Genomic DNA, 12,841 nt, shown 5'->3' with positions numbered 1-12,841 from the left:
ATTGTCAACCAGGACCAGCTAAATGTGCTTAAGGCCCTTATCCAACAGTCTGTCAAGTAAGGTAAGGGAGTGGGCCATCAAACTGCCTTTTCAGTAATGGCAAAGAGACTCACATATTTAATACAAGACCTCTAAATTACATTGGCAGTTTGGTCAATTCTAAGAGATTCGGATAAAAGGGAGAGTCAAGATTCCCAAAGTTGAGACAGGTATTTCAGTTATAATACAATTTAGAGACATCATACTGTTTTTTCCAATAAAGACTGCCCTCCATAAGATACTACTGATGGAAGAACACCTGAGACACTTGCTTGTAACCATTTTTACCTGCATTTGAAAGGGTTTCTCCAATAGACTACTCAAAGAACAACGTAGACAGTAGTGCACACACAACAGCACATTTTTGAAAAAGCTTTATAGAAAAGTCACCTTTTTGTCCAATTTGAATGGATTACCAAATGTATGAAGCCTTCGTGGTTGATCAGGATCAAGTTCTCGGAGTGGAGAAGGTATTTGTTTTAGATACTCCTGGTAGTTTCCCATTTGTGCTATAGGTACACTGTGAACTTGATCTATTGTAACAGATGAGTTAATTAATACACAGTACTGCTGACATTATGAGAATTTAATCTATATCCATTTCATATCTCCAGTATTCAGACTTTTATCATATGCATTAACAAAACAGCTGTACAAAGCTCACCATTTTTTCTTGCCTAACTGGCATTTCTAACACTTTTGACTTCAGGAGACTTGCTCAAATGAATCAATACATGGCTTGGGGATTTATCATTTTGACAGGAAATAAGAAATAGATGTCATGCACAGATGTTAGTTTTCCAATATGTCCCAACTTTACAATAGAGCGATGGATGGAAAAATAGACTAGGAACAAATTAGAACTAAAACATTACTACAAACAGAAGATATATTAAAGCAAAGTAGTCATGCCATGCTGCACACAGCTTTGAGGTAACTTCGTCTGATTTTAGCCACTCAAAACTTAATTGTCAAGACTAGCATTTTCCCAGAACAACTGTGACTTTTGATCACTGTAAATCAACAAATTCTTAAAAAACCATGGGAGCTGATTTTGAACTTGTTCTAGTTTTAGAGGTGTCAAGCCTTTGATCCAAAAAAAAAAAACAATACACGAGAAGAAACTGCAGGAAAAAAATCCTAACACAAGTTAATCCTACTCCCTGAAGAACAACTAGTCTGACAAAGTGATCATGTAATGTGAAATGTACAGATGTTAATCTGACCTAAGTAGTGGCAGGACTAATGCAGCACAAGCCTTCACTTGCATTGCCCTTCTCACTCAACTTATTTCAACATCTTCGGTTAAATGCCATAAAGCAGTGCCAGAAGACAAAGGAGAAAAGGTAAAGAAATAAATTAGCAGACTACTAAACCATTTGCTGTTGGCTCAACAAGCAAAACAATCACAGTGGCAGCACCCAGTGAGCCAGCTTACTTTTCCACTGCTCACAATCCAGTTCTACTGAGAGAGATCATAATGTTCAGAACTGCCCTTTGATTTTATCAGATACATCCATGAGAGTTAGGAAAAACACTGAACAAAGAATCTCCTGTAAAAGTCCAAGTCTCCTCATATGGACTTAAAGACAGAGCAGTGAATCAGCAATCTTCTCTGTCCTCATCATTTTTTTCTGCAATAAGGTAAGGAAAAAGCATCTAAAAAATCCATGCAGTTTAATGGCAGTATCAGACATGCACTAAGTTTTAAACAACCACATTATTTGTTACATTGTTTTTTAGCAATGATCATATCACATGCAGACAAAATGTAAACTCTTATCTAACCTTCATCTTGTCCTTTGAGGAACTTGCGAGTACTCTTCAGTAAATTAGATCTCATTCGTGTTAACTGATCCAAAAGATTTCTTCTGGGTATGTCATAAGCATTTCTAAATGTCTGAGGTTTCAAATCCTACGGTTCCAGTAAATGAAATTCCAATTAATGACAGGTAAGAAACAATATCTAGCATTTCAATGGAAGTATATTGAAAATAACAACATTACACACAGTGGTGCTTACCTTATTCAGCAAAGCTATTTGGAACCCAGCATACTCCTTCATATTGAGGTCTAGAGGTCTATGAGGAATTTCCCCAGTAATCCCCTGTAGCAGATGTTGAAAATCGTTCCTATGTGCCATAGACAGGTTGTGTGATCTGCTTCTGACCTTAATTCCAGTCTCTTGCGCTACCTTTTTGCCTACAGAGCCAATGACTCTATCGGACTCTATTTTGGCCTTAATTTGAAATAAATAAATAAATAAAATTGACAATATGCTCTTAAAAAGGATTAGTCAGACTTATTCATTTTAAATTCCTACCTACAAGATTCAACAACGTGCTAACACACTATGATGACCATAACCAGGCTGAGTGTTTAAGGAGTGCTTCATACATAACCACTTAATGCCTACTACAGTTTTAAATACAGTGAACAGTTTTCTACCTAGGTCTTCTGCATATTTCTCCTCTGCTGCCCATTACAGTATCTAAGCACCAATATGCATGCAATGCTTTTATTTTCATAAAACGCCATAATTTGACTAGTAATTCTCTGCAGATCTATCTGTACTTGTATAATGTTCAGCTGTTCCTGTAGAGAACAGTCAAACTCCCACAAGACTGATTCTCCCACAACTGTAGTTGCAGTCAGTCACCCAATGGTATCAACTTTTTAAAAGCTCAATACAAATAGTCATAACATTAACAAATGTGAAATATATGAAAATAACCAGCTGGTTAACCAGACAGGCCTAGCCCCCAATATTATGTTAGATATATACCAAAATTAAATGTGTTCATAAATGCCAGCTTTTTTACAGAATACAATGAAAAGAGCCAAAAGGAATTTAGTAACACAACTGCCAATCGTGGTTTTGCAATTCTACATAAATTTATAGACTACTCAAAAATTTGAATATATATTGAGAATCCTGAGTCTTGACTGGTAGGGCCTTTCAGAAGTTACAAAAATTTTAACTACAATTTGCAGTGCATGTCATTACATCTTAGAGGAGTCCAAGATGTCTAGGTTGAACCAGTTCACAGAATAGTGAGCAATATGACTATGATTTAACAGGATATGCTCTAGACTTTAAGATAATATCTTCCTCAAATAATCACTTATATTCATGTTTTACGAAAAAGCTGGTCTGTAAAAGCTCATTAGCTAAGTTACAAGTACTTGGCACTACTGTTTCTTGAAGTTTCAAGTTTACTTTTTTTAATTTTGAACATAAAGCTTAACATGCACAGCTCAAAAGTGGAGGTAGCAGGGCAGAAATGCTTTAGCTGGTGCAGGAGCCTAGTCAAAGACTAGGGCACTATTCTGAACACAGTCAGCAATCTCAAGTGGTCACTTGTCATTTCTACATCTGTATTGTTATTTTATATTCCCAGTTATGTCAGTTATCTTATTTACTGAACATTTTCCACTTCATGTCATAAGCCAAAGAAAGAACATTTTGATTCTGATACATCAAGCACAAATCCGTATTTCCTGAAAAAATACTAAAACACCTTTAAAGACAATATGGGTTTTTTTGGATAAAAGTATGTTACTCTCTGCACAAATGAAAATGCTCCTTAAATAGAAAAATAACTCACTGGTACTTCTGTATCTGTCTCTATATAGTTCAGTTTATAAAGTCTGTATTTAAATATTACATTTTCCTTCAATTAAAAAAAACCAAAATATTTTGCTAATTGCTTATGGGAAAACATTAACTTGATCTTTCTGCTCCTTTTTCCTACAAAGCCACTGAACTTGAATATTTTAATATTATCCTCCTATTAGAATAAGTTTTTACTGCTCTTTTGCTTCAACATTACCTGCTGACTCAACTTTTTGAGATATGAAATGACACTGTAACTAAGTCCATATTCCACATTGTCAGCTATAAGGTTTGGTGCTCCCATCATTCTCACAGCTTTCTTCAAAGGCTGAAACATGGAATATATTGCACGGTCATATTTAACTTTATACATACTTCAACTAACTGTACCCATTTCAAATAGAACCTGAGGTTCTGAAGGTTCAAGAAGAACAACAACAAAAAGACTTTTAGGGCAGCATTTTTTCTTGTTTTAAAATAGTTTCATTTACACAGAATTAGCTAACAAATATAATTTATATACAAGTCCCAGTATATTATGAAACTAAGAAAATTTTGTAGCATTCAGGTCTCAGGCTTTCCACAGCACTCCAGTGAAAACACTATCACTATGTAAGAAGTTTAACTATTCTCTCTTAAATTAATACATATTCTACTTAAAACAGAGACAACACCCATAGCAGAAAGACAACTATGAACCAGAAATTTTAACAGTCATCTTACCCCAAGATAATAAGGAGGCATTGTCTTCAAATAGCTTTCAAATGACTGACGCCATTTCAACGTAGGCTTTGCCTTGTGTACTTTAAACAAGTCATCTAACAGTTATAAAAAAGCAAAGCAACAAAATGAAAGGCATGTCTAGATAGGATTGCAGCTTTTTCTAAAAAAGAAAATTCTAGTAAAAGAAATACTTGAAGAAATGCAAATTCCTCAACGATCAAATTAGTATCTACAAGTCAACATACATACAACTAAACCAAACACACACAAGATTAACCCTGCAGTCAAAAAAGGAACCTGATAAATTATCAAACAATTCATTTCAAGACAACAGATTAAGAAAAACAGCTCTTAAAGCAATGAAAGTGAGACCAAAACACATCTGAAAATGATGATTGAGTAAATCATCTTACACACTGAGTCACAAAGGCCAGACAATTGGAGACAAGTGAAACAAGTTACTGACTCTACCTTTCTCCAGGTGCTAAGGCTGGCATTAATTGCAGTAACCTATTTAGATGACATCAACGTTTAAATTTCCTACCACACAAGAAAATTTGTATGAAGTGGTATTTACCTAACAGTGGAAGCAGGACCGGGTAATTGTAAGGCATCACAAATAAATTCACACAATTCAGCGCTGTACTAGCTTTCAAGTAACCAAAAGGATGACCAAGTTCACTGTATTTTGCACTATTGCTCACATACACCTGCAATGAAACACAGATCAAATTTACATGCCAAGTATTGTGTTCTGAAATTTTACACCTATTTTGATTATAAAGCAAGATAGATGAAAAATAGCATTCCATAAACTTCAATTTAGCATGCATTCTACTTGCCTGCCAGCAGGTCTGAGGGGATTTTCTTTCCAGGATAAACTGGGTCAGTGGTGAAGGTTCTAATTCATATTTATCAAAAGGCAGTTTGTCAATGACCATCGGTTCACAGTCAGTACAGGAAAATTTCACCACAGGATGAGATGTGCGAGGTGGCTAAACAAAGTATTCCACTGTTAATAACACTGCACAATTAAAATGCATTTGTGCTATGACAACTAAAGTAATACAGCTTCTTTGAAAATACATATTTAAGGAACCTGCTCAATACAGGATTCATTTATTGCTAATGAGTCCTAAGCAATTTATGATGTCAGCAATGTCTTATTCTGAAGGAATCTTGTTTTCTAAATAAATGCCAATTACTTCACATGGTAGTCTAGAGCAACATGCAACTAAGACTTCTTGCATTTACCCAAAAGCTCTACCAATGGGAGTAAGTCCTAGTGGGGACAAAAAACATCACCAGTGCTACTCTGGGACATGTCCATTTTCATTCCCTACAGAAGCAGGTGCTGTACTTCTGCATTTGCTAACTTTGCCAGTAGCTTTCCCTTCTTGGCAAATTTAACAGTTATGAAATTCAAACAATTATAAATCAAGAGCAGCATGACTACAGAAAAAAACAAACTTTAAAAAGTCACATAGGTAACCATAACACACCGCATGATTTCTACTTTAATATTTGAATGTATATTTGAAATATAAACAGAAACACAAAAATGCATTATACTATACTAATAATTAGTTCTCAGACCAAAAGACTGTGGCACACATTCTTTTGTGAAAAATAGCAAATAAATTAATTCTTAATTAATAAATTAATTTAAAAGCCAAGGTTTTCTCAGTTTGGAAAAATTGAAGGTGCGACTACACTGCGCAACAGCAGATTAAATTATATTCACTTGCTAGAATGAAAGTAGAACTACCAGAGATTTAAACTGTCAAGATCATATTATCTTTTATTGATAGCCTCTATGAGGCAAGAGAATTCGATAGGCTTTTACCAAGTGCCACCATTTGATACTTAACAGGGTTCTAACAAACATTTATGTGCATATTACTGGGTCAAAAATCTGTTACAGGCAGTGTCCTAACACTTCAAAGTCACTAAAAAGAAAACCCCATGTTATTTGTTCATCAGGAATTATTAGGCTTGCATGTGTCACTCCTTGGGGCACACTGCTTCCACATTTGCTACAATATGATAATATGTCAAGACTTGGGGAAAAAAATCTGTGAATAGGAAATCCTGGAATATTCCTGCATGCACAAACCCTTTGATTTATCTTCAGTACATACCAGTGTTGGAGAATTTTGATCTGGCCAAAAGGATTCAGGAACAGGCCAATGACCTATAGGAACCCCTGTTTTAGGGTTTGGTCTGACATAGATAAGTTTGTGACAGCTGTGCCAAGGTTGCGGTCCAAAGGGTCTGGATATCTCCACCTGCCCATCTACAGAAGAAAAAGGCTTTGAGTCAAAATAGTGTTAAAACTCAAGAACAGTATTAAGTAACTTCTACAAAGAGTTAACGACCTATGACGAGTATAAGAGCATAACGACCTTCCCAGGGAAGCCCTTCCTGCAGTTAATAATATTTCTAAGCATAGCAGATAGTTGTCAGTAAGTATGTCTACAAAAACACAAAATAAAACCGAATAAGCATTGAATCTTTACAGGATAAGAGAAAGCCCAAAAAGGCAATTATCTGGAGTCTTTCATAGAAATGTTTCTTTTCCCTCCATTGTCATTAACAGATAACCTTCAAATCCAAGCATTAAAGAAGTGATATATATGACTAATACTGCTGGAAATTTTACTGCGGTGAAGTAAATTTTAAAAAAAAATCTCACAAACTTCTTAGTAACATCCAAAGAGGGACCCAGCTTAGCCATTTAGAATGAGAAATTAATGCCACACAGGTGTATTTGCTATTTTAACTCTTAACACAGACACTTTACTACACTGAAGAAAAAAGAATAAGCCCAGGTCTTTCCATATTACATTTACATATTTACATTTCTAGCTGGTTGAAAACTGCTTAAAACCCATAAATCCCTTTAACTATGCCTGACATGAACAAATGCATTTAAGACTACCTGAGTTGTTTGACCAAATGCAGAGATGTCTGGCAGCTACAGCCAATATTTTGAGACCCTACAAAGCACTTCAGAATTAACAGGTAGGTCCTTTTTGTAGTTAAGTCTTTTAAATTGCAGTACTTTCCCTTTTGACTTGACAACCACTATATTAAGTTCACTGAGTTACATCGATGACAGACATTCCTCCTATTTGATACCAAAGTGTAAAAAATTTCAAGTACCATCAATTGGTGAGGGATCTGGTCCAGCTTTTTCAAAGTTTATTACCACTCCACTTTGCACTTTTTGCACCAATGACTCAAGACATTGATTCAGCATTCTTGGGGAACACACACAATACGATCGACCTGGAATGAAACAGTCAGGGTTAAGGCTCTTCAGTGTTTCTGCCCTTATTTTAACTTGGATCATTGAAAACTGTTCAACCATCACACACATTGATTTATGTGTGGATCACTGATTTAAAACTTCTCCTGAACACTCCCTCTTTGTTTAAGCAGCAAGGCAGTCTAGTGACAAGTGCCTCATTGGAAATGTTTGTATTTTAGATGCTTAATGATTAACTCAAATTCTTAGTTGCATTCATGGAAAATGGGCTCCCCCTTGTGACAGACAACACTTAAAACTGTCCACAAATTTCAGTCAAAGCATTTGCCAGTACAGCCTACCTACAGTCTGAAGGCAGTGGAATCAAATCCTTTCAGAATACTTTTCAAATCTCTTTGTTTCCTCTCTATCACATCCACTCTGATGCATGAGAAGAATCACCATGTTTTTGAAATGTAATAAATTCAGTGCCTAAATCTGATCTGGAATATGATTTCTAAGATTAACAATACGATGTAAAAGAGAGAAGCATCAATTCTGCAGGATTATTATACATTCTGAAAGGCAATCTGCATGCTCTGGAGGCAAAAACATGAAACAACCCATTTCCTTCCCTTTGGCGTTTTTAGACCAGAGTATGACAGGAACTTCTGTACGTCAGAACAAACTCAATTATTACAATTTCTTATTGCAATACCAAGGTGTAGTAGAAAAAAAGTTAATTCTCTTACAAAAGATTTCTGAAGAAAGTAGATTCACTCTTCCAAGACAGGCTACATTTAACTGTCTGTATAGCTTTAATGCTATAAGTGTCTTTAGTGTCATTATATCAGTCTTGAGAGTTTTTATAAGTACTTCAAGAACTTAGAAATCCTTATTCCATGACATGGAATTGAACTAAAGTGAATTAACTTACAGTTCGGAAGGTAGTGACTTGTCAAAGGAAAAAAGGGCACTCACCTCCTGTGACTTCACACATAGGTGTGATAGCAGAGTCATCCACAGGTACCCCTGTCATCTGCTCTGATTCTGGTGCTGTAATACCAGGCAAACGAAGAACTAAAGCAAATAACCTCTGATCCCATCGAAAGGGTTCCTTAGTCAACTCACTTCCAGGTAAAGGGGAATTGAGAGGTAAATGGAGCTGGAAAGGAATGTAAATCTGTGAATACACAGCTTCTAAAAGACACAAAAATTCACTTTACAGAGCAATGACAATTCACTCTATATAAGCACACTTCTCTCTTCACACACATTTAACACCTCGTTAACAAAAATGAGACAAGCCTCTAAAGGACAGCACAAGGCATCCAGGAGATCGAAGATGCTCTTTTTGCGTCCAGATACTTCACACGGATTAGTGGGAAAAAGAAAGCTTATCCAAACATGCAACTACAGAAACCCTGAACAGAAAGATTTGCAAGGAGTAATTGCAAGTTTCAGAAAATTCGATGCATCCCTGGCTGATGATACCACTGTCAGCACAAGCAAAATTCTCATTTCACCTGGGGTACTGCAGCACCAAAAGGGGAACAAAATCCCCAAAGCAATGACTCAAGTACTGTGAACAGTTCCATTAGCACACCAAATACAAGGGGGTTAAGCCCACATGCTGAAGCAAACTCAACACGTCCTCATTTTCTCTTATGCAGTGCTAAAAAAAAAATTTCCAATTCTCAACCCTCAGCTCAATGCTAGCAAGAAAATATTAATCTGTTCCAAAACTTGATGCAAATCCACACAAGCACTCATATATTGCCTTAATTTCTAGTTCATAATGGTTAGAGAATTTACAGAAAGCTGTTAAAGAAAGGTTTTTTGTTTACTTGTTTTGAAGAGACAGCTTGAAAGCACTAAAACCTTATTTTCAAAACCAGATACTGCAGCTATTTCTATTTACATAATTGCAGCATCTCATACTGGGAAAAATAACTTGATGTTTGAAAAGCAATCAATTTATTGATACAATCTCTAAGCTATGAACATGACAAAACTACTCATAAAATGTGGGCAAGAATCAGAATATTTTAGACTTTTCAGCACACCTGGTGATTCCTCTAAAATTTCTTTTTGCTTATGCAAGCATAGAGTACATGTAAGAACAGAACTACTTTATCCGAATGTTTCGTGTTTTACACAAAAGTGGTCAAAGAGAGCTCAGCTGGTTTATAACTGCTTGACAGGAATGTCTTTCCCTTCTACACAAAGACACAAAGACTGCCTGACAATGAAAGAAGTTCAGTTGTAAGAAGTTAAAAGAATAGCCACATTCTTAGTTAACAGCCTGGAATCCTGACTGCAGGAAGACTGAATTGCAAGCACTCCATCATCCTCACTTGGGGCTATTAAGGAATGCCATTCAAGCTTTCCTACTTAGATCTGACTGAAGATATACTATCTCCAAAGAGTATATTTGATCTGCAAAACACACCTATGTAACAGCATTGTTTTCCTTCCAGCAGCATATATACATATTTTTTACTATGTATATTTATACATATAAAGTATCCCACTGGATCCTGCACCAACAGTATCCTGAGTTCAGTCTCCCTCAAGCTACAAAATATTTCATTGGCTCAGCTGGCTGTATGGAGTGAACCCCAAAACCAAAGAGCAGCCAGAAGCTGGCCATTGCATTATGCACATATTACTATCAGAAAGTTTTCAGACTTTAAGACAAAAAGCAAAGTAATCATCATCAAGTCAAATGTCCTCACCTTCCTTCCTACTATTTAATTCCAGTTAATTTAACATCCTTTAACATTTATACTGGCCAAGTTATAGATTTAAACCACCTCATACATAGATATTAGTAACTCGGTCTTGTCACCTCCAGTTACCTTTTTTTAACTGGTATTGTATTACCATAGCAACTGCATACATAGCAGAAACTAAGATGAGCCTAGAATTCTACATCTTGAGTTTCATTTCTTTCCCCACACATATTTTAATATGAAGGCAAGCACACATTTTCCTCTTTCTCAACAACCAGTATGAAAGATAGACTGAACTAATTAAGGGGAGGTTATTCACTAGCTGTGGTCTTCAACATGTGACTGTACACAGACAAGTGTCTTCCCAGGGTAGTACTAGAAACCAAGTGTCTTATCACTCATTTGTAGGTGCACACAGAAGCCCTACCACTCCCAAATGCTACTACACAATCAGTGTGTGCCTTATGCCACTCTTCCTGCCGTTAAAACAACTAAAATACTCCAGAACTATGAGGGGGTGGAAGATAAGAGTGTTCTAGATCTCTTCAGCACAAGGTTATTGGTGAGCAGGTTTGTTTATTCTCAGTCCTTATTTCTACCTTCATTTATGCAATCATGAGAAGCAGCACAGTCTAAAATCCTGGGGGAAAAAAAAAAGAAAAAGGAGGATCCTAGAGATCTTAGGATGAAAAAAGCTAGATAAGCATTAGCACACTCTGCACTGGCAGGGCATTCTGAGAAAGACAGTAATGATCTTCTGGCAATGGCTGCACACACAGGCTCATCCATTAGAAGAGGTACCAATAGCACAGCTGAAGTTACAGTACCCAAGTAATAACAGGCAGCTCCACCTTGGCAATTCTCATAAAAGGGTGTTAGAAGACCAGGCACTAAAAAATATGCCTACAGTCAACTTCTCCTTTTGTACCAAGAAAAACAAAACAAAAATCTATCGGCAAGTAACCTTCCTTGCATGCACTTCTGGTACCCCAGAAAAGGAGAGGACATCTCACACTCCAAGCAAATGCAGCCTTTCATCCTTAAAGGACTACGGACAGGTAACCATTCAAGCCCAGCTGAGAACATCAGCTCTTGCAGAATGAGAAACTCTACTTACAGCTATCAACAATATTACATTTTCCCACCTTTTTCCATCCAATCCTATGCAGTTATAACACACAGAAAGACACAAATTATTCTTCCATGGGAGATAAGAAGATCCCAAAGACATCAAGGTCAACTGACACACCATGTCAGTGTCACGATATACGTGGCCACTCCAAAACCAGCATTAGCTATCAGCAAGTACTCAATGAGCTGATAGTTACACATCAAGAATTCACACATCAAGAGCTCTGGAGCTCAGTGTCAACTGCTGTGAACTCAAAAACTGCTTCTAAGAGGAATAATAAGGATGAGAAAGAATGGGAACATATATTTAATGATATTTGCCAGATATTTCTTGCAGAATTTGTTTAGAAATCAAAAGTTTTAAATGGAGGAACTATGGTAAAAAATGTAATGGAGCATTTAAAGTTCCTGATTATTCTTGACAGTAAGTAGAACCAGCAAACCTTGCTGTGACACTCATCACAGTTGTTACAAGTGCAATGCAAGGTGATCAGCTCTGGGAAGGATCAACGTGACAATGCCAAACAGCTGTGGCATGAAGACTCACAAAATCACAGATTGCTCCTGTTAAAGTCTCTCATAACTGGAAGATCAGAAGAATGGCAACATACAGAAACCAAGCAGCATTGCTCCTACTTTTTTGCTTGTATAATCATTTATCAGACTGTATCAATATACTAATAACTCCATTTCAGTCTTCCAGACAAGTTCAATGCTACTTAGAGGGTATGTAGAGGGAGGAACAAGGGAACATAGCTCAGCAGCTGTAAAACTGGAAAGTATGTTACTTCATAATATGAAGGGAAATAAGAAATCCTTTCAAGCATTTAAACATTTGCTTAATGAAAAATGAAGAAAGGACTAAGACTGAATTTGGGAGATCAGGCCAGAAGCAAAAGCCACTCCATAAGGAATCCATAAAATGAGACCAACTAATTAATGATGGTTTGTCAATAATATGAGCCCATCCCTTCCTCAAGTTCTGACTGGAACTAGTGAGTCCAGGAGGAGTCTGATCAACAAGCCATGCAGAACATAGAACTGATGCTGGCACTTGTCAGTGCATTGGCACTGATGCATTAAAAAGCAGTGCCAGAAGGGACAGAATTGAAAGTGTTACTGACTTGTACAGGTGGAGAAAACTGCCTAGACAATATAATTTCTGTTTTCAGTCTGAGTAACCACACCCATGAGAGGCAAAGCAACACTCACTGAAGGGTAAGGCTCTATCTGCAACATCCATTTTAAAATCCACAAAGGAACAGGACATCTGAAGAACTCAGTAAGAGCTCTGAAACAGGGTTTAAGCTTGACAGCTTCACACTAAGGCAAATGGCAGTGTTCCCA

At 36.7% G+C, this 12,841-nt stretch overlaps 1 protein-coding gene across 4 annotated transcripts in view; it reads right to left on the bottom strand.

The window, feature by feature from the left end:
- INTS6 (integrator complex subunit 6) overlaps positions 1–12,841 on the bottom strand; it is a 37,257-nt gene that overhangs the window by 4,438 nt on the left and 19,978 nt on the right. For 3 of the 4 annotated variants that reach the window (XM_063392040.1, XM_063392041.1, XM_063392043.1), the window contains 10 exons: positions 8,610–8,793; positions 7,544–7,669; positions 6,520–6,674; positions 5,221–5,373; positions 4,956–5,088; positions 4,379–4,473; positions 3,873–3,983; positions 2,063–2,278; positions 1,828–1,954; positions 430–572 (listed from right to left, as the gene is read on the bottom strand). In XM_063392040.1, the coding sequence (XP_063248110.1) occupies positions 430–572; positions 1,828–1,954; positions 2,063–2,278; positions 3,873–3,983; positions 4,379–4,473; positions 4,956–5,088; positions 5,221–5,373; positions 6,520–6,674; positions 7,544–7,669; positions 8,610–8,793 (1,443 nt within the window). The remainder of the gene's footprint in view (positions 1–429; positions 573–1,827; positions 1,955–2,062; positions 2,279–3,872; positions 3,984–4,378; positions 4,474–4,955; positions 5,089–5,220; positions 5,374–6,519; positions 6,675–7,543; positions 7,670–8,609; positions 8,794–12,841) is intronic. The other variant, XM_063392042.1, reaches the window with a different exon arrangement.

This window comes from Prinia subflava, chromosome 3, assembly GCF_021018805.1.
Source record: "Prinia subflava isolate CZ2003 ecotype Zambia chromosome 3, Cam_Psub_1.2, whole genome shotgun sequence".
Classification (NCBI taxonomy): Eukaryota; Metazoa; Chordata; class Aves; order Passeriformes; family Cisticolidae; genus Prinia; species Prinia subflava.
This window is presented reverse-complemented; position numbering and strand designations above follow the sequence as displayed.